A 22,976-nucleotide genomic window follows, 5' to 3' on the forward strand; every position below is an offset into this window, starting at 1 on the left:
CCAATTTGTTTTTTTCTAGAACTACGTATAAATAAATAAATAAATAAATAAATAAATAAATAAATAAATAAATAAATAAATAAATAAATAATACGGTCATTCCATGCCAAGTGTCCCAGACGTGGCGCTCGCACATTGCAGATCTTGGTGATAAAATTTGTGCCGTTTTTCCTGTGCCACATAGAGTATTGTGGCAAAACGTTTTTGCTAGAAAAAAATTTCGACGATCATGGCGCCCCTTCGAAGTTCGCTTGTATTTGTTAAATTGTGCCTAATAGAAAAATGTGCATAGAATCTTTTTTTGTGTGTTGAGCTTCGAAACCACGCTTGCGCTATTGCAGAGGTTCTGTTTAGCTGTCCTATTCATCAATTCCGAAATTTGTGTTTCACTACCAGCTACGTATCTTCAAAAACTACGAAAATCTTCAAAGTTCGTGATTTTTTCTTGAGCTATCTGGAACTCTCCCTAATCAATCTTAATAATAGTATGATTTCCAGGAAAGTGTATATTAGTACAAAAATGTTTAGGGGTAAAATAGACTTCAAATCTTCCCGAAAAAAATTGTGAAAATAGAGAAAATATACGATTTGTCGCATATTTGACCGTATTTTTCATACTGATGCGTTCCAAGTAAAAATCCTCGTCATGCGGGGTTTGATAGCAGACAACACATCACGAAGCAGCAGCGGGTATAGTAGCCGTGTTTCGGGCTCGGCGCAAGGCTGACGACAAGCGCGAGCACTTGACGCGATTTTGCACCCGTCTGCATGCGCAGCGAGCGACACTGGCCTCGACCAGAGGGCTATGGCACGCGGTGGTAATCTAAAAGGGGGACGGATTTGGCTAGTTGGTATTCCGACGAGAGAGAGAATTAAACTATTTTACGACCAGGCGCACGTTCTCTTCGCCCAGAGGTGGGTGACTTCCTTATTCCAGGTAGCCGTGGCTTGCAGCGGACGCCCGAGTCCGGTCCACCAGCCGGAGCTGGTCATTGTCCCGCCTTTTCGCGCTTTTCTCGCCTAAGGTGGTCACCTAAGCGCGCACAGGCAGGTGAATAGTACGTGCGCAATGTAGGAAATGTTATTTGGAGCAGACACCGACAATGTGAAATTCAAATGCACGAATATTGACGTGCGACTTCAGATATTTTTTGTGATTAATATATATAGTATGCAGTGCTAGCACATACATCGCGTACAAAGACGTCAAACACGCTGCAGAGGACGCGAGAGTGCTGTAAACATAACAAGTACCGACACTTGTAGGCATTTTTAGTGACGTGCCCCGTGGAGATGTACATGTATAAATACGTCACAAGGGACACGAGAGTCGAAAGTAGTCATTTGAAACTGAAGGACTGTACACGGCAAATTTATTGACGCAGAAAGGTTCTTTAAAGAACTGCGGCAAATCCAACGCACTGGCTGGAATCATCCCTGAAGCTTGAAAGGCGTCTATTAAATGCTATACGAAGTCATGATGAGTGCATTTTTCATGTACGCACAAGGGACTATTCACATCCTTGTCGTTCCGCAGAAGTTAACCATTTTGGCTTCGTGGTAACGTGCAAATGGTGTTTAAGCAACCTTTTTATATGATTATAATATAGACAAGAAAGTCACTAGCGGGGGCGAATTTCTTTAGTGTAAGTGCTTACTCTCTCAGAAACTGGCCATTTTAGTCGAAAAAAAAAAAAAAACCCGAGTAGACGAGCCAAACTTGGACGAAGAATAAGAAAGCTTCGATTCAGTAAGGAAATTATGCGCTTGAAGGCGTTCATCGGTTGTAAAGAGGATATACAAGCACAGTTTGTTGTTTAATTGCGTAATTCTGTACGAAGGAAGGAAGGATGGAAGAAGGAAGGAAGGAAGGAAACAAAAGTAAGTAAAAGCTAGGCAACGGTACATTGTACAGGGGCGGCACAGATTTTTTCTTTATCAAATGTGTTTAAGGAGAGGTTGGTGCGTATACATGGCTCCGGCTACTCCTCTTCCCTTACTTATTAATTAGCGTCGCGAACTTATAAATAAATGCAGGGTATTGTAAAACTCATTCACGGCAACGTCATTTTAAAAGGAATGTTCTCACGACATGCATAATGTCCACGTGTCGGCAACAATGTTCACACACAAGACACACAAGAAACATTCGCACTTTGCCGAAGAGTTCATCTCATAGTCCTTTGTATAATGCGATCACACAACAGTCACTGGGCCCTTGCCCGCACTTTAAACACAGCTGTCTTGAATCACAAGAGGCAACGCGAAACATGTGACCAGAAGTATCTCAATGTGAAAAATAATTACAAATGTGAATCAGTATCTTTTTGATATTTGCTCTGTAAGCCGACTCCTTATGTATATGCTCTCTCCTGTTAAGCCATATACGACAAGATAGAAGCCACCGTGGCTAGCTAAATCCGGGAAGGTTCAATAAGTTCGTTGCGGGAGTAGGCGAATTGTCTAGCTCGCAATCCTTGTAAAGCATTTAAAGGATCCGACAACCGGTCAGAATGTGTGATGAGATCCTAGTTGAAATGGAAAGATCGTTGAATTATAGCGACAGAATCGAGAGTTGAATAGGATGGGTATTTTTGAACTGCGTTTGAAAGTAGCAAAAACAGGTAAGGCGCGTTGTCTGGTGGACAAGCTTTAGTAAGGCGCGACGGCGTTGTTCGGAATGTTGTACGTTGTCTGCTGTTTAGATGCACCATGATTCGTGCTTATAATTACTGTCTGTATATCATTAGGCATATAATATTAATATCTGGGGTTTAACGTCCCAAAACCACGATATGATTATGAGGGACGCCGTAGTAGAGGGCTACAGAAATTTTGACCACATGGGGTTCTTTAACGTGCTCCTAAATCTAAGTACGTGGGCCTCAAACATTTTCGCCTCCATCGAAAATGCAGCCACCGCGGCCGGGATTCGATCCCGCGACCTTCGGGTCAGTAGTCGAGGGCCATAACCACTAGACCACCATGGCGGGGCTATCATTATGCAACCCCGTTTTATTTGTATGCTTATTCCGAGGTAAAATGAGTTGAGCTGAGACGCGGAGCTGCCCTTCGCGGCAACTAGTGGAAGCGAAAACCCCGTGTCGTACCACGGCGCATGCGCGAGGAATGGAGACATGTGTGGCGTACTACAGCGCGCGGACACGAACCGCCGCAACACAGACTTGATTTATAGGGCCTCATTTATTTGCCGGCGTATATTCGCTATGTCGCTCACCTATAGCACTGCTTTGCAGCACGTGTTGTGTGTACGATTTCATCGGTGCTGCCAACATAAAAATTCCGATAAACATGTTTCACGGCGTTTTCCGCTTCACCATTCCACTATTAGACACTGACCGGTAAGATTTCCCGTAGCACTAAAGAAAACAGGTACTAATCGAAAGCGGTTGTCAGTCCCTTTAATGCTCGTAACCATTATTTGATATTTTCCTTGCACAAAGATTTCACTGATGTCATCCAGTTTAGTGACTCATTTGAAGCAGAGACAGGGAGAGGTTGTTAGAAGGCGGAGAGGTCGGCGCACTTGAAGCAGATACGAGCACATTAAGCATCTGCGTGCGAACCTTCACTACAATGGCTTTTCACTCAATGCAATCGCAAGGCACTTCCGTGCGAATGATGGGGGCTTCTTTGTTTTGTCGACCCTCGTTGGCAAAAGCTTCAACCGTACTAGCAGAAACGAAGCCACATAGCCAGCCGCGGCGGTCTAGTGCTTATGGAGAAGTGCGCAAGTTGTCCACTGTTGACGCTTTTTAATCTATCTTTAACGTGACAACCCAGAGCTCGCTTTGGAGCGCTTAAGAAAAAAAATAATACAGCGCTTTTACGGTAGTGTAACATTGGTTTGCATGTTCTTTTGTTTTTTTTTTCCTTCCACCCTACTTTTAGTCCAATCCTCCAACCGACTTTTACTGATTTTTATCGGGAACGTGTTTATCTTTCCCGTACCGTCCCTAAAACACAGGGCTTCATGCGGGCTGGTGTTCCAGCCCGAGCCCAACTCTGGTGTTCTGGCGGGTTGCTATTGCGAGCATATCTCAGTGCATTCAACATCTGCATCGGAAGCAGCCTCGGACAGCGGGTAGAAGCAGGGGGCGGAAACTCCCTATACCTCCCATGGGACGCGCTCTCGCATGCTGATACGCTGCGGCAGCGCCGCTTAAACCACTGGCGGCTGCCGGGTATCTACTAGAAATAATTCACAAACAAAAGATTTCTTTCATGACGTCACTGGCGAGATCAGCAAATAGAGGAAAAGGGTGCGAAACCGAAAGGAGGAGGGTTGCTGCGGAAGTCCTCCTTGCCCACTTGGCATGCAAGCGAAATGTGCTCGTGCCATCTTGCAGGTACGCTGGCCGCTCGGGCGACGCGGCCATTCGTTGAATTTTGAATTTAGTTAAGCAATCTTTTTAATTTCGTTCGTGTGTTGTGAAGTGGACAAACTAAAGCTGACCGATTTCTCAATAAGCCAAAACTCGATCAAGACAAGTAAAATTTAAATCTTATCTTTTTTAATCACATGTTTCGTATTAAAAAGAGAGACATACAGATAGTGTGAAAGTGTCAACCTGCAAAAGCAGCTTTAATTCACAACTGAAATATGCACATATTGAGCAAACATTGAACCCAGAATATCCGAACGAACGCGAACATTACTAACAATCACGAGCAGGCCACGTCGTACTTGGACTCATTCACGCTGGTTATGACGGCGAACATATTTTTCTGACAGAAGTTGAGTAGCAAACAAGAAAGCAGTTCAGGGGAAGATGGAGGCGTGTAGCGATGAGAAATCGTAGAATAGGGAATGCCGCTGGAGACAATGTTTCGACAAGTTGACTTGTCTTCGTCAGGGCAGCAGCATTGCCTTGACGAAGTAAAGAGCCACTTGTCGAAACGTTGGCTCCAGCGACACTCCATGTTAAACGATTTCTCAAATCATCAGTGAGTCCATTACATGTATTTCAGTGACAGTATTAGAAGTAAAGGCCCACAAAGTTTCAAACTGGCTACATGCATTTCCATGAACATGAATGAGCCTATAATTGCTTTACATCATTTGAACTACACGACAAAAGTAAAAGATGAACAAACTGTGCCACCGAACCAACACGCATTCAAGCCTTTCATTGAACGTATTTTGCCGGCAACAGGTAGGCTGCAGTCATTACGAATTAGTCTGGTGACACTACGCTTATGTCAGTCCAGTCAGGCTTGCCGAGAACTGGATTTGCTCATGTACTCATGCAAAACGAGTACCTGCTCTAATAATGGACCCAAATACTTCTGCTCATACGTTGTCACTAGGAAACCTGAAAAACCTTCGCGGAACTGGAAATCCCTGGGTTAACACACCACAGAGCCGCGCAAAACATGTCATGCCCCGATTTATCCAACTTAGTCTTATGCAGGTTGGCCTCCTCGGCGTGGCTCCTTGCGGCTACCGTTCGCTGCACGCCCCATCAAATGCCTTATCTTTCCCGTATAGGCCTCCAACGCTCAAGTTTGCGCAGCGCCGTCCGCCGCCCCAGCGGAGAGAGGGGAAAACTCCGGTAGCTGGGACGGGTCGCTCTTGCTTGGTTTTCCCATCGCGCGCGCGGAGAACGTGCTCCCCGGGGCTTTTATCTCGCATTTTTCACGCTATGGGTGCCGTTCCTTCGTCGTACTCGAAAGCGGGCACGCAGTCCTGCTGCATTGTGAACTGTCACAAAAGTTTAAAAATATCGAAGAGCCGAAAACTTCCTGTCATGTTCTACCGTTTCCAATGCAAGCAGTCCGAGGAGCAGATGCGTCAAGAGTGGATTATGGCAGTTCGCCGCGATGCTTTCGCGGTCTTGTCACCTTGAAGCAGTTTTTGTCGTACACAGTATTACGAACTATTAACGGAGAGAAACGCGATGATCGTTCTCATTTGAAAGGGAAGTGCGTTTGTGAACCGAAGTTACAACAAATAGACAGCCGCTGTACGTTTCGAGATTGCGCGCTGGCTTTCCGAGTCAACCATTTGTAATGTTACAGCAGCGGAGCATTTGGGCTTATTACACCACAGTTTAAATAACGTACCGTGAGTACTAAGTGTTTAATTCAGCTGATTGCGGTACATTTCCCGTCGCGGCTCCCTGTAAACAGAATTAAGCTGTATGTTTGCACTGAGCGTTTATATTGGCCTTGCATGCGACACGCCGTGATTGCTTAGAAGGCTGAAGTGTTGCGCTGCTAAAATCGTGGTCATGGGTTCGATTCACGCATACAGCAGGTGCATTTCGATGGGAGCGAAATGCACAAACACCGCCGTACTTAGATTTACGTACACGTTAAAGAAACCCAGGTGGCCGAAATTAATCCGAATTAATCCACCACGGCGTGCCTCGTATTAATGTCATGCGTTCGGCACGTAATAAAAAGCCTTGCATGCCGCTTTGGAAACGAGCTGAAAAAAGAACCAAGGTGGCAATTAAATTTTCGATGGCTTCGCGAATTCAGATGCGCTTATTATTGGGCACAAATCTCGGCATAATCATAAACATGCGCGATCCCAGTGGGTATTGTATAGTATCAGGGGCGTAGCCAGAAATTTTTTCGGGGGGGGGGGGGGGGCAACCATACTTTATGTATGTTTGTGCGTGCGTTTGTATGTGTGCGTGTACATATACGCAAGCAAAATTGAAAATTTTCGGGGAGGGTTTGAACCCCCCCCCCCCTTTGGCTACGCCCCTGTATAGTATGATGCTGACCAAGCGAGCTGTCGAAACAACCAAAGCGACATTCGAATAAGCGAACACGGTGCGTGATCAGGCGTCGATATTATTCGAAATGAAACACGCCTCTGCAAGAAACATGCATCGTCGAAGTGGGCATGAAATATTTATTTATTTTTTGTTTGCGTATATCATTATGCTGTCAAAGGGAGCTCTAAAAAAATCCAAGGCGACATTAAACTTGCGATCCGACGTTGTTATCATTCGATGCAAACCTCGGCAAAAGTGAAACTCCCACGAAACTGAACACTGCGCATTGCGATGCAGCCAGTGACTCAACAGGACAGATGTAAATTTATGCTCTTCACACTGAGCTCATAATAAATTTAAAGCCGCACGACAAACTTGGCATCCAAGCAATTGAAAAGTTATCAATAGAAAACGCACGCGAAAGCGTGCTGGATGGTTGCTGACAGCTCCGAGTATACACGACTGCCGCAACGAATGTGCGTTTTACCGGTAACATAATTACAGAACTCGCGCAGTCACCTCCCTACTCATGTCAAAGAAATGTGCCCGTTCAGCATCTGCACGCACGTAGCGCTCGCACAAACAGCATCGCCCTTGACGACCTGCTCGGTCCCGATGAGGTGGTCGATCAACCGTCCTCCTCTGGTAAGATTCCCACCGTTAAAACGTTTTTTTCCATATCTGGGATCTTTCTAAACCTTCAGAGCAAGCGACACGTGAAGCTGCACGTGCACGGCGAGCAGAGAACAGCGCGTGCAGGGTGCCTGAACGTGCGGAGACAGCGCAGTCAAAAGGCTGGTGTGGGGACAGGAGCGTCCGGTATCGCAAGAAAGGCGGCGAAACGCGTGCGACGCAGCGCCCCCTGGCCGAGCTTGGGAGGCCTATTCATACTTGGTACGTCAACCGAGCGAGATAACCGAGCGCGATACAACTTGTGATATCGCTGAGCGAGTGGAAAGGGTGAGCGGAGGCAGGCGCTACGAACACAAGTCAACCAGTTCCCGCGCTTCGCCCGATTTAAAATTCACGAAATAAAAAATAAAAGACAAATAAACAAAATAGCAGTTCTCTACAGTTCAATCAAATTTCTTTATTTGTAAAAATTTAACTCGTGAAAGACAATAAATGCGAACATCCCCATGAAGCTCACTTTGTTCAAATCTTAGGATGCCCGACAACCGCTACGAGCGCGCATATTCCTTGAAACCGAAACTGACGCTCAGTTTCCCAGGCCTGGCCGAAGTAGCAAAGGATTGGACAATCAATGCGGTGCGCAATCGAGCCTTCACTACTGGCAGTAGCCTCGAGATGCAGATGAAGGTACGAGCATGCACCCTTCTTTTCAAAATCAAGCAAACTTTATAGGCAAAAGCAGCATGCGTTATTGAACTCCGTATGTCGCAGAATAGCTTTGCTTCAGCTGTCTGGTTGCACTTAGTGTTACCGTTCATCACCGTGTTGCAAGGCCTCTATGGCAATACGGCCGCCACAGCTCGGTACTGAAGCCTCGACCTCGTGTCCAGCGATAACAGTTCTGCAGCCACATGCATTTCTTCTGATCCAGACGATGACGTTTCATATCATGCCTATATAGGTGAAAAGAATGTCTTTCTCGGACGCTGCTGGCGAATGTGCGTGATGAGTCTCGATTATTCGCCATGCCTGCGGTATTTTTTTTTATTCGCCAAGCCTGCGGTAAAAAATCATCCCGGTGCATAAATCCGGCTCTACTCTTGAAATTAACAACTACAGGCCCGTTTCATTAACTACTACTTACTGTAAATTATTCGAGCACATTATTTTTAAGGCCATTATTACTCACTTGTAAAATAATTTACTTTATGCCCAACGGCACGGATTCAGATCTGGTTTATCTACCATTATCGAACTAGCTGAAATAACTGATGAATTATTTAGCACGCTCAATGTGAAAGGCCAGACCGATGCCATTTTTCTGGATTTCTCCGAGGCATTTGATGTCGTTCCTCATCAGGATTTAATAACAAAGCTACTAGCATTAGGTATTGAAGGAAAGGTTGTAGCATGGATCAAATGCTACTTAAGATATAGAAGACAGTGCGTGGCCATAAATGGGTGTTCTCGAAAGAGTTGAAGTGTACTCCGGTGGTCCACAGGGCTCAGTCCTCGGGCCTCTCCTATTTTAGTGTATATATTAATGACATTCATCTTTGCGCTGAACCACCGATCCAGATTAAACTATTGGCGGATGACCGTGTAGTATACCATAGCCATAAACGATCAAGATTACCAAATTAAACTAAATAATGATTTACACTCAATTGACGCGTGGTGTGCAAGGTGGGGATTAAATATAAATCCTTCAAAAACAAATTCCATTACGTTTATGAACAAAAAGATGCCCCTTGACTTTACTTTTTAGGAAATACTACCAATACAACAGCTGATCATGTTAACTATTTAGGCGACACACTCACGAGTAACCTCAGCTGGGAACCGCATGTTAAAAACGTCTGCCGGGGTGCACTACAGAAATTGTACTTCTTGAAGAGGAAACTGCGTAATACTTCTACAGTAAAACTAAATGCATATAAAGCACTAGTGCGACCAAAGTTTGAGTATGCAGACGTTGCTTGGAGCCTTGACAGCAATATCTGATTAAAAAAAATCCAAAGAGTGCAATATTTAGCTTGGCGCTTCATATGTTCCGTTTACTCCTAACATTCTAGTGTAACCACTTTACGTAATAAGGCTAACCTACAAAAACTTGAGCAAACGCAGGATAGTATCTAGATTAAAATTCATTTGCCAGCTTTATTATGGGGACTTGAAAATATCACGGGAGCGTTACCTTCAACATCCTTGAAAACTCCCAGCCAGAACAGTATAACTCTTAGGCAACCAGCTAGCCGCCTTAATGTCCAGAAGTTCTCTATCTTTCCTCGCGCATTTTTTTTTTATTATTAGAATGCATTATCTGAAGGAGCAATGGACTGTCTCGTTGGCTTCATTTACTGAACGTATTGAAAATATTAGTTTTCTTGATGAAAGTGGCTCATATTGAAATATGCCTTGATTTGAGTGCAATTCTTTTGTATAATAAAAAATATGTGTACTGCACATTGGTGTGTCTTTCCATTTGTGTACTTGTTATTTTATTTTTTTCCATTATGCCAAGCTACTCAATGTATTACCATTTATTGTCTGTTTTTGTATTCACTCCTGCATGGGCCCGAGGAGGGCCTGCAGTATCTGTAAACAAAAAAAAAAATTGTTCACACTCGAACTAGAATATTACACGCTTCAACGCATCTATAGGCATTTCTTCCACAAAGCTCTTTTATGTTTCAAAGGCAGGCGTTTATCTTCGAAGTAGGCGATCACCCTAAATATTACCGGGGGTGGTATTCTAAGCCAATAACTTTGGGTCATACCTTCATGAAATTAGCGCCGGGCGCATCAGCGTTTACGAGCGACAACGTTTCTGCCTCGTTGTCGTAGCATATTTGGCACACTGTCAGACCGATGTAGCTTGAAGGCACGGAACGAGTCCGGTGCTAGTCTCCTGAAATCTCGCGAAAGTGTCGCCCAAAATTATCCCCTAAGGATGCCGCAGCACGAATAGGCACACACTGCGTTTTAGTCCCTTTATCCCTTACCCCAGTGCAGGGTAGCAAGCCAAACGTGCGTTTGATTAACCTCCCTGCTTCTCCTTGGTTCTCTCTCTCTACGTTCTTAGTGTACACCGAGTCTGTGAGATGCTGTTATACGTTAAAACATTAAGGAAGTTTCTTTACTACACTAACAAACACGCGTGAGAACAGGCCAAGCGCGGCTTACCGTTAAGCCCAGCATGAGGTTGATGCCGAAATCGAAGCCATCCTCTTGGCTCAACTTGAACAGGAGTGCAAACAAGCACTGGACGACGCCCGCCACGCCTTGCGTCAGGCCTGACGCGCACCTGAAGGATGTAACGGAACCAAGCGAGCCCGCCATGGTCAGTTCTCGCACAAGACTAAGCTCGGTGGCCACAAGCCTACAATGAGATCGACACAACACCGGCGGTACGTCGCTCAGGGGGCGGAGCCGGCGGCTGTCCCGAAAACACGGCTCATGCGTCGTTCACGTTGTGCGAGGCTACACAGGTCGGCTACAGTGCAAGTTCTGAAAAGCGGATACCGCGTCGCGCTTATCGTTGCATGGCATAGTGTGCGATAGTCTTTGGTGGGACCGGCTAAAATGAAAGGGCCCCTAAAGCACTCCAAATTCGAAGGCGAGAGAGTGGTTTCTTTCTCGCCTTCGCTCTCCTCCCTGCATTGACTACTCACCGCTTATTTCTTTAATGCACACGTGGTCAACGTCAGCATGAAGCGCGAGCTTCCCGCTGTCGGTGCTCTTCATTGCGCCACGCGTTTTGATAAGTACTCATGGCCATCGAATGACATCCGGGCAACTTGCACGAATGTTTGGTAGCAAAAATAATCCCAATTTCAGTGCCACTTAAGCGTTCCAACTTCGCATCTAGCCTACAAGCACCCGTAGCTATTAATTTCTCAGCTGTCAGCGCTATCCACCTCGTGCGCTGGCATGGTGACATGCAAAAACAAAACAAAAAAAAAAACGCGGACGTCTCTCTCCCATGCTTCATTGGAGCCAATGCATTCTCGATGTCAACGGCAATGCTTCAACCGACTCACTTCTTTACGTTTCTCCGTGGGTCGTGAAATGAAAGACAAGATGACCTCATAGCAGACGGCATTCACGGATATACATACATACATACATATATATATATATATATATATATATATATATATATATATATATATATATATATACTACACTACACGGAAACCTTTGAAAATGCCCGCCACCCATGCTACAGTATGCTACAGCCAGTGTTGTACGGAACGGCCTTCCAAGGAACGACGTTCCAGGAGCCTCTTTTATTGCACGCAACAGTAATATTGCGTTTGCTCACTCATGTGCTTTTTGTAAATGAATATACATGAAAAAGCCACACTGTGCATTTTTGTTCACATTAATGTTCTTATGCTTTTCGGACATAATAGTTTCATTGCTTAGACGGTTACCAGGCATTATGAGTGTAGGCGTTAAATCGGCCTTTTTCCTACTCGCCAGTCTTCTAGACGCCTCAACGTTGTTTCAACATGCAATGAATAAACCTTACTGCTCAATGGGGCCATAACAGATGACAGGATCATTTTTTTCATTTAAGTCTTACCTGAACGTAAACTACATCGACAAAGTAGAACGGCTTTACAGCATTGTGAAGCTAAAGTCGTAACTCAATGCTTGTATAAGCATACCGGGAAAACGCCATGCAGGCACACTAAATTTCATTTCTCCTATTATTGCGATAGCAATTATATGGACAGTCTCGACGGGTTTTTGCCGTCGCCGTCATGTACCGTACGAAGTCCAAATTGATAAGATCCCCCCACGCATCGTATGTTCTACCGCGGGTAAAAGCGCGCGAGCGGGGGCGACGAACGCGGCTGAAGCAGAAATCAAACGAGCCGGCCCATTTCCGTCACTCGGAGGGTACATGCGATAATATCACCCCAGTCGGGAGGCCTGCCGTCGAAGCAGACAGGAAATGCCCCGCCCGTCTTTAACGAGCATGAAAAGACGCCAGGGGGGGTGTGTCGCGCGAGCAGCAACTTTGAACTTCGAATCTAAAGGCGCGGTCACGATCGCTGGCGCGCGCTCTATCTCGAAAGCCATCACAGCGGGCGGCTCGTATACCCTTCTACGTGCTGCGCTCTCAACGCGAAGTGACTATGCGGACACAGCATCGCTCCCTGTAGCGACCGTATTCTCTTACACCAGCATTTTGTACTTAAGCGAGATCGGATACAAAACAGTTAGCTGCCAGCCTCACTTCGTATAACACTACAATTTGTTGCTATCGCATTCATTGCTTCACCCTTGCGGTGAAACTGTGACTTTTTTTTTTCGTAAGCTTCTTTTACTCCTGCTCTGTCCAGGGAGCAGCGCAGCGCGTACGTTAATACAAAATAATGTTGTAGTCTAAGTTCCGATGCTATAGATGAAGACAAAGAAGGGAACAAGAGCACGAGCAAGGAGAAGCTGGACGGTCCGCCTGGTAAGACGCTTCTTTCTTCCGCTCTTCTAATTCGACGCTCTGGTTTAGAAATCGTGATGCCGTGAAGAGTGTATGTCAGGTTTTCATGTTCTTTTAACGTGACACCACTGCTTCATGGTCATTACAAATTGCAAGTGTATTTCTTATACTCTAACTTACGCGAGATGGTTCGACAGTATAGCTGATGAAAGACAAGGCCCAGTCTGTGAGACAATGTATACCTCTGTTGTGTCTGCGAAATGGTGAGAAATAGCGCGTTAAGCAAAGCAGTATATAAGGTTTATATAAAGATTAACCAATCTGCAAAATAGCCGTTCTGAAATAAACGGGCGGTTCCTTCGGATGTTTGCTATCTGCAATTGCGACATCTCGGGTAAAGTGATATAGGTAGTTAGTCGCTAATTGACGGCAACTAATTATTACCTTCGACATGGTTAGTTGACACAACGGTGGGTCTGCTGCCATTGAATCATTGAAGTAACAGGATATTGAACTGTTACGAAGGGCGAGATTCTTCGAATCAGCCTCTTATTGAACCATTATTCCTCACACGTGCATTGCATATTCCAGTATTCATAAGCTCTTTCAACGTCTCGAAATTTCTACGATATATTTATTTACACTGGTAAATAATCGGGGCCTTATGCAATGCTTACTATGTTTTTACCAATGCGACTATATATGCAATGCCAATTTTGTTGGTAGATATAACCGATATAATATCGACAGGCCGTAACAGGACCCACTGGTACGCAAACTTCGTCAACTCATCCAGCAATACAATGTTTCAGACATTTGCAGAATCAAGTTGAGCCAACGAGCGAGCAGACACCACCACGTGCCCTTTTGGACGAACCATAGTCGACCATCCAAGACGCATCGTCTCCAGGGCGACGGCAGCCTGCAGTGGTTCAAGCACTCGGGGAGGAAAACCGCCGCGGCTGTGCTGGACGACCCGCTGTCGGCAGTCCCCCGGCGGACCATGGCTGACGTCGGCAGCTTGCAGACGGTCAAGTGCTGTGTCAGTACACCGCCGCAGCTCTGCCGGACGACCCGCTGTCGGCAGTCCCCGGGCGGACCATGGCAGACGTCGGGAGCTTGCAGCCGGCCAAGCGCTTTGGCAGAACACCTCCGCGGCCCTGCGGGACGATCCGCTGTCGGCTGTGCTGGGTGCACCATGACCAACGTCGGGAGCTTGCAGCCGGCCAAGCACTTTGGCAAGAAACACCGCCGCTGTCCTGCTGGACGACCCGCTGTCGGCTGTGCAGGGTGCTACATAGCCGACGCCGGGAGCTTGCAGACGGCCACGCACTTTGACAAGAAACACCGCCGCTGTCCTGCTGGAGGACCCACTGTCGGCCGTGCTGGGTGCTACATGGCCGACGTCGGGAGCTTGCAGCCGGCCAAGCACTTTGGCAAGAAACACCGCCGCTGTCCTGCTGGAGGACCCACTGTCGGCTGTGCTGGGTGCTACATGGCCGACGTCGGGAGCTTGCAGCCGGCCAAGCACTTTGGCAAGAAACACCGCCGCTGTCCTGCTGGAGGACCCACTGTCGGCTGTGCTGGGTGCTACATGGCCGACGTCGGGAGCTTGCAGCCGGCCAAGAATTTTGGCAAGAAACACCACCACTGTCCTGCTGGAGGACCCACTGTCGGCTGTGCTGGGTGCTACATGGCCGACGTCGGGAGCTTGCAGCCGGCCAAGCACTTTGGCAAGAAACACCGCCGCTGTCCTGCTGGAGGACCCACTGTCGGCTGTGCTGGGTGCTACATGGCCGACGTCGGAAGCTTGCAGCCGGCCAAGCACTTTGACAAGAAACACTGCCGCTGTCCTGCTGGAGGACCCACTGTCGGCTGTGCTGGGTGCTACATGGCCGACGTCGGGAGCTTGCAGCCGGCCAAGCACTTTGGCAAGAAACACCGCCGCTGTCCTGCTGGAGGACCCACTGTCGGCTGTGCTGGGTGCTACATGGCCGACGTCGGGAGCTTGCAGCCGGCCAAGCACTTTGGCAAGAAACACCGCCGCTGTCCTGCTGGAGGACCCACTGTCGGCTGTGCTGGGTGCTACATGGCCGACGTCGGGAGCTTGCAGCCGGCCAAGCACTTTGGCAAGAAACACCGCCGCTGTCCTGCTGGAGGACCCACTGTCGGCTGTGCTGGGTGCTACATGGCCGACGTCGGGAGCTTGCAGACGCCAAGCACTTTGGCAAGAAACACCGCAGCTGTCCTGCTGGAGGACCCACTGTCGGCTGTGCTGGGTGCTACATGGCCGATGTCGGGAGCTTGCAGCCGGCCAAGCACTTTGACAAGAAACACCGCCGCTGTCCTGCTGGACGACCCACTGTCGGCTGTGCTGGGTGCTACATGGCCGACGTCGGGAGCTTGCAGCCGGCCAAGCACTTTCACAAGAAACACCGCAGCTGTCCTGCTGGAGGACCCACTGTCGGCTGTTCTGGGTGCTACATGGGCGACGTCGGGAGCTTGCAGCTGGCCAAGCACTTTGGGAAGAAACACCGCCGCTGTCCTGCTGGACGACCCGCTGTCCTGCTTAGGGTCACTTCCAAGAGATTATCTGGATGATTAAATATTGACCGTTGTGGGTGTATCGTGGCAGACGCTTCGAGCGTGCACGGCGGCTTGCGAAGTGGTGGAGAGCTGTACTGCATGAGCTGCTGCTGTTCTACAGGACAGGCTCCTTCAGGCATCAGGGGCACGCAGTTATTTCTTCGTGTAGTTCGTCTAAGCAGACGTAGGCAGCGTTGTACCACGGGCCTTCGACTCCAAAGTGCTAGCTACTGTGGTTTTCGCTCCGGTATTGTAGACTGGAGAGTTTGATAGGTGCTATAGTGGTCACAGGACGTAATTGTAGAAAATCGTGGCATCCGTGTAGCTAATCTTTTGTTTTCTGCAATTATACATCCTAACTAACTTTCTTTTATACATCGTAACTAACTTTTCGTAGTCATTCCTAAAACGTTTCATGCATGTGTTTTCCAGATATACTTGAATTATGGTATTAGAATATATATTTTTTAAGCGAAGTTGTCTTAGTATTTCCTGTACCGTCGTCGTCGTAGTAGCAGTAGTACAGTAATCGCTCGTTAATTCGACACCCGTTAATTCGGAAAATAGGATATTTTGGACGCATTCTTTAGTCCCGGAAAGCATATGTATTGTTTAATGGCATCATACTCTCGTTAATTCGGTAATATTTGGCCGCAACCTGGTTAATTCGCACGATCCTCGGAGCGCGGCATGCACGAAGCGCCGAAAATGTGCGACGCAATGGAGCCAAGCGGTGTTCGCGAACAAACGAAACGGCCGTGCCCTCGTTTTGACTTCGGGCAATGTGCGTGCAATATGTCACAAAACGCATACATTTTGGAAGTGGTTGAAGATGAAGAGCTTCAGCCGCGGTCCTCATGCTGGCATAAAACTGGCTTGCTACATCTTGATGGATGAATGATCAGTAGCCGGCCATTTTTCCTGGCGAAATATTATTGTAATGTGCGTGCGTTGGTGTTGGTGGCGGTACGTACTAAGGAATTGTTCTGAACTCGTTTCTGCTTAAGACACGGGGGTTTGAACCACGGTCACATAGTGAACGAAGTCGCGAATGACGAAAATTGCGGCATTTGCACTGCTCTTATGCAAAATGAGTACAAGATTTACATATTCACAAAGAAAATGAAAATGCATTGACGTAACAAACTCTTCTTGTTTCCTTGATACTTTCGATAATTCGGCATTGGGTTAATTGGGACATTTTTTCCGGTCCCCGTGAAATCCGAATTAACGAGATTTTACTGTAGTAGTAGTAGTAGTAGGAGTAGCAGTAGGCGTCACGCAGGTCACGTGACCAGATATGAGCGTGAATAAACACAAAATTGGTATATCCCACGCCTTGTGGAAATCGGTTTCGTGCAAAGCAATCGGCGAGTAGTTGTCTATGCTGCCTTTTATGGCTTTCAGCCAAGCGTTACGAGGTGGATCGACATGTTTTTGTAAGCGTAGTAGTTCTGGGCACATCGTTACTTTACCAGGCACGTCGACTACACTGGCGTTTACATGGTAACTTACGGACTGACGTAACGTCAGCCCTCACTTTCTAGCACAGACGCCAGTATTATCAGAACGAAGTGCACTTTACGATGCGATGATGTGAATATCACACGTAACTTTCGTTAGCGTATTCCTCCGGGGTCGAGAAATGCTTCAATATAGCTTCCTGAATGGCATATCTTTCTCTGCAATCAGGTATACAGCTCAGTATTCGTTTCAATAAAGAAAACCTCAAAACAAGCACCAAAAATGGGGGACGCTTAAGCTTCGCCTTTAAGAGTTGAACGCGTTAGCGATATCCTGCTCCTAGTGCGCACTTCGAACACTACGAGTGTTTAACAGAATGCGCACACTAAGGTGTGTGCCTTATGTAATGGGTAGCATGCTTTAAACCAGCAGCAATTATACGCGAGAAACTTTTTCGAAGTTGCGATGCACCCACTACGTGGTCCTAAGGGAATACACGCAGTAATGTGTGTGCCTTTTGTAATGGGTGGCTGTCTTTAAACCGCCAAGTCGTTATGATATTGACATGGTGTGACGTCCGATGGCAATTTACTCTTGTACCACGCAATATTACTGCGATATTACATCTCGTACTGTGACACCTGTATACAGGACGCGTATTTTTGGGAAGCATGAAAGTTACTTTCAGTTCAGCTTCAAGCAGAGGCGTGGCTGTGTGGTAGAACACCTGCTTGCCATGCAGACGGCCTGGGTTAGATTCTCACTCGGACCCAACATTTTTATTATTTATTTTATTTGCAGCTTTTTCGATTTTTCGGTCACGGACAAGATGATGATTTTTCGCTCAAAACCAACGGCGCCGACGCCGACGGCGGAATTTCTGCGATACGAGCTCTTTAACGCTATCGCGTTAAAACCGCATAATGGATGATAAGGCGACTGGGAAAAATGGGAACGCCCTCCCACGCGTTTTCAGTAAAGATTAGGTTGCAGCTGCTTCACACGAGGGCTTCGAATGACGCCAAACGACTCTTCCTTCTCCCCGCGTGTGTTTCTCGCTTTCATATAAAAGAGAGACCAGTCTAGCAACTCATTCAGTTCATTCTAAGGCTGCCATGGGTAGACCACGGGAATTAAAGGCACCAGAACAGCGTGAATACAATGCTCGACGATCAGGAACAAATTAGTCTTGCTGGAAATGGTCGCGGTAACAATAACGGTCTACCACAGCGACCACAAAGCGGTTATCGCTACCATTACTTTAAAGTAATAATAAAACGTAACCCCACCCCCCCTCCCCCATCAGCATGTGTGGTGTTTGATACAGCTTCGCGGGACATTCACGTTCGCAGGGCGGGATGGCGGCCAATTTTTTTGTCGACGGGCTTAGACAGCAGCAAAGACAGTAGCACCGATCAGAGGCCAGAGTCAGCAGAGTGCGGGAGTGTGCGCACAGACAGCTTTACTTTGTTTGAAAGTTTTAAAAATGTTTCAAACTTTGAAACAGTATCTCTGTTGGGGAAAAGGAAAGGTGACAGCATTGTGAGACACTTCACACTACAGGAACCTCGAGTGTAATGTCGCAGAGTCTCAGAGATGATCTTCGGCCCATTGGCTCGAATAGAGTCAGGAACATGCACCTTATAATCTCGCTCACGTATGCATCAATAGCAAGAAAGAAAAAAAAATGAGGCAGCTACGTACTAGTGAAGAAGAAGAAGCAGAAAATTTTTATTGATTCAATCGTGAAAGTGTTACAGTAGTGCGAAGACTGAGGAAACAGCGGACTTGGTGGCGTTCTCCTCCTCCTTACCCTCATTTCTCTTTCCCGCTACTTGCTAAACTATACTGTACAAAACTATGCTATGGTCTACCCTCTCCCCTCCTCCTTTCTCTTCTCCTCACCCACCACTTTCCTTTCCCACCCCTTGCTATGCCATACTATACATTGTTATGCTGTGCTTTACCCTCTCCCCTCCTCCTTGCCATCCTCCTCACCCTCCCTTCCCTTTACCACCCCCTCTATACTATACTATACAAGGCTACGCTATGCTTTACTCTGCCTCTCCTCCTCACCCTTACTTCCGCTTCCAACCCCTTCGTTATACCATACAAGTCTATGCTATGGTTCCTTTCTCTCTCTTTCTTGCTTCTCTTTCTCTCCATCTTTTTCTCGTTCTCTCGCCCATAGCAACGCAATCGTATGACAGTGCGTAGACTTGGGCGTGTTGGTAATTCATTTCACTATAGGAACAAGACGGAGGACAGAATAACACACGGACACAGCGCTAACTTCCAACATGTGATTTACTACAGTAGGCGTCACGCCAGTAAATAGGTTGAAAAGCAGCGCGCGCAGGCGCACTTGTAAGTAACAAATATGAAAACATGAGGGTTCTTTTTCTGTCATCATTCTGTAAACCAAGTTGTACACGCGTTTTGGAAAAAAAAAAATAACCACGTGTGCTCAGCGCCTTTTTGGAAGCGGGAGAGTGTGATGTAAAGGGGAAATGGAGAAAGGGAAGTAGCAGGACAGCAAAACGTGCATCCGCCGCCGTGGCTTTGACGTCATGGTTCGCGCTGGCGAGCAGCCGCCACGCGCTGATAATCCTCCAGAAATACAGGCAATCCGGGCCGCGGCGGCCGCATTTCCGATGGAGCCGAGAATGATTGGGGCCCGTGTACTTACATTTAGGTGCACGTCAAAGACCCCAGGGGGCCGAAATTTTCGGATACCTCTACTACGGCGTCCATCATAATCGTATCGCGGTTTTAGGACGTAAAATCGCAAAAAAAAAAAGACTCACTGAGACTCAAATCGAGCCGTGAGTCTGAGTGAGTAATATTTTGGTGAGTTTGAGTCCGAGTGAGTCCGGTTGAGAAAAAATTTAGCGAGTGCGAGTCCGAGCGAGTACGGTTGAGGAAAATTTCGGTGAGTCTGAGTCAGAGTGAGCCCCGAAGGGCAAAGTATTTTTTATGAGTGAGTCTGAGTGAGCTCCACATTTTTTGCCGACCTCTGGTACCACGTCTTTATTTCTACAGAAGACCACCGGGCAGCGGGAGCTTCGGGGTGTTCGAAGAATAGGTGAAGTCCTTCTGTGACTGGATCGTTCCGTCAGGCAGTTTGGTGAAGAGGACTCCCTTCTTGCCGCCCAGGACGAATCCAACGGCAGGGTTGAAAGGCGCGAATGGGAAGAACGGCTCGCCCTGCCTCCACACACCTGCGCAGTGACTTGACGTGATCAGCTAGTTTTCTCATCATACCAAACATAATAAGAGTAGCACTGGAAGCTGCATTCGGGGGCAAGTTTTTGCACAGAGCTAAGTTTTCGTGTGTAGCGTGACATATTTAAGTACGCGCATCACTGAAATACAGTATTCCTTCGTGCTGGGCATATGCCGTTCGTTCGCACATCGATCAAGCGCGATCCTTAAACGGTCTGTAGCGGCGCAACTACGCTTGTTGCATTTCGAGGCGTCTGACGTGGAAGTCATGAACTTTCGCTTCGTAACTGCTTTTCAGTATTGGGCATTGGCCGCAATCGCTGATAATTTACCCAACATGATGATTGGCTCGCATCATCCAGCATCCATTTACGCGCTTAATGTCAATCAAATGCCATTTTAAGGTTTTGTATAATACGCCCAAGTATGTATCTGATTCGTTTAAAATTTATATTTTCCCGCTTTTGCACTACTGCTAGACACGCAAGGGAGCATGGTGGACACATGCATGGTGGGCATAGGAAAAGCACCCACGGCAGACTTGCGTCTCAGTGTGTGTTGCTTGCTTTATATGATTGTTGCTGATATAAGTCGAGCCACTCGGTTCGCAGTTTTCTCGTTCACACACACACATAAACGCTTGTTCACACCTGCGACTAGCACCGGTCGCGCGACCAAGTTAGTCGCTCGCTGCTCGATTCTTCAGTCGCGCGACTGCAGTCGCAATCCTGTAAACCAATCGCTTGCGCAGCAACAAGACTCCCGCTTATTTTACGAGACCGTGGCGGTGCGAGGAGGCGCGAATTCGGTGTAGCGAAGGGCAGGACCTCCCGCTAGCCGGTGTGAACATCGGCCGCCTTGAGTCGCTTGCTGGTCGCCGGTCGCAAATGATCGCGCGACCGGTGTCAGTCGCAGGTGGGAATAAGCCTTAATCCTAGTGCTTCAGCGTCCCGCCCAATCGACTAAGTACCCGCCATCAGCGATAAAATCGCTCACCTGTTTTAAGCGGTGTAGTAGCGAAGAGATTCATGCGCTGGAGCGCATCCAATGCTACAGCTCCGGTAGGAACTTGTGGAGCCGCAAGAACCATCCCTGAATAACAATCGCAAAAAAAACAAAGAACAACAACAAAAAAAATAACTATCGTATGCGATTTCTGACTTTCGAAAACAATGCGTTTTCATAGCTGTCCAAAGACGTTGGTCGTAAAATTCACTATCTTCTCACGATGACGCTTGAGCCAGTTGTACCAGAGAAGAGCAAAGCGCACCATCATTGCCAAATATAAAGCAGATTCGGCAGGCAAGTTAATCAGTATTATGGAATTGCATGAAGACAATGATGCATTTTTAATGCCTTCTTGAAGTATGTGCAACCTTGCATTTCTCATTCTTTATTAATTTCAGTTTTTGTTTTGTTTTTAATGCCTCGCTTTTGTAAGGTTCCGTTGTTTTTTTTTTCACATTTCTTGCTGTTTATTTTGCTGAGATATTGTAGATATCGCACATCATACCATGTTATAGAATGTGGGCGGAATCAGCCTATTGGAAGACACTATATTAATTATTTCTACGGCTCTATGTCGACAAAAGTTAGCGCTTTTCTCGCAGATTATCCGCTTGTCGACATTCTCGCTCGTAGAGCCACAAACCTAACACAACGTCATTATTTGATCGCAAAATATTTGGTCAATAGATTTTCCATTTCAATAGATTTTCAAGAGCAACTGTAACACAATTTCAAACCGCATAAAAAGCATAGCTTCATATAGTGTATACGTCCGACGTTTGAAGTACGAGAGGAAGTGTCATGAAAGGTTGCAAGATTTTTAACCCGAAACTTAAAAAGAAAATGCCGTCATTACAACTCGCCGGGAATGACGCAAGGCATAAGCATGATGTAGAGAGCGTGGTTTCTGGCTTGGCCTTCGATATAAAGGGCCGCAGAAGCGTCTTTGAGGAGGCATGCGTGGACCCACGTCATAGCTACAACCTCCAGGTGCTCGCGTCGTCTGCTTAGGTGCTGTTTTGTAGGCTGCTAAGGAGGAAACTATACCCGCCGTGGTAGCTTAGAACGCAAGATGTCGCGCTGCTATGCTAGAGGGCGCGAGTTTGACTCCCTGCTATGGGCGTCGGTCGCCCTTCGACGGAGGCGAGACGCAATGAAAAACTTGGAGGACGCTTGAGCTTCGCCTTGAAGAGCGTATAGCAGAACCAGGGTGTCGGAACGGAACGAAAACCGAAAACGAAAAACGAAAAAAACGATATTTTTGACCGGAACGAGAACGTAACCGAAACTTTATCTATCACTTCGTTCCGGAGTGAAACCGAACATTTTTCAATCGTTTTTCGGTTCACGAGAAACTGCGCAGTCCGAAACAACTGAGCTCATGCAATGTGAGCGTATCTCGGGGTCCAGTGTTAGCGCGTACCTCAGGCAGAAATTCCAAAGCAAAGATATGTTGAAATTGTGAGAAAAACGAAAACAGTTGCAACCAGAGATGTTTATATTAACGCAAGTGAACTTTTGCCGGCCTGTCATGCAGGCCAAAGTGGAGAGGGCATTGTCGGCGCTGAAATTTGTTACAGCGAAAGCTGTTATGAGATCACAACAGCTGATTTTGGCACCATAGTTGTCCGCCGCCGCCCGTGTCCGTGACCACTATCGCGTGAAATAAGGAAAAATGAAATGAGAAACAAATTTATAGGATCGGATGGGATTTTAAACCGCGCCCCCTGCGTGGCAGTCGAGTCTTCCACCACAGTGCCACGCTGATGCTTATAACTCCTTCGCAAAAATACTCTATACAGGCGTCATGTCGGGCAAGGAATCGTGTTAACGTATGTTAATACAGCGTGGCA

The 22,976-nt window shown here is 47.0% G+C and overlaps 1 protein-coding gene across 3 annotated transcripts in view; it reads right to left on the reverse strand.

Annotated features, from left to right (window-relative positions):
* The window catches only part of LOC119394118 (uncharacterized), a 34,319-nt gene extending 23,344 nt beyond the window's left edge, over positions 1–10,975 (reverse strand). For 2 of the 3 annotated variants that reach the window (XM_037661379.2, XM_037661369.2), the window contains exon 1: positions 10,572–10,974. In XM_037661379.2, coding sequence (XP_037517307.2) covers positions 10,572–10,727 — 156 coding nt within the window. In that variant the 5' untranslated portion in view covers positions 10,728–10,974. Of the gene's footprint in view, positions 1–10,571 lie in introns of all 3 variants that reach the window. The other variant, XM_037661388.2, reaches the window with a different exon arrangement.
* Positions 10,976–22,976: the final 12,001 nt, after the last annotated feature.

This window comes from Rhipicephalus sanguineus, chromosome 1 (genome assembly GCF_013339695.2).
Source record: "Rhipicephalus sanguineus isolate Rsan-2018 chromosome 1, BIME_Rsan_1.4, whole genome shotgun sequence".
Lineage (NCBI taxonomy): Eukaryota > Metazoa > Arthropoda > Arachnida > Ixodida > Ixodidae > Rhipicephalus > Rhipicephalus sanguineus.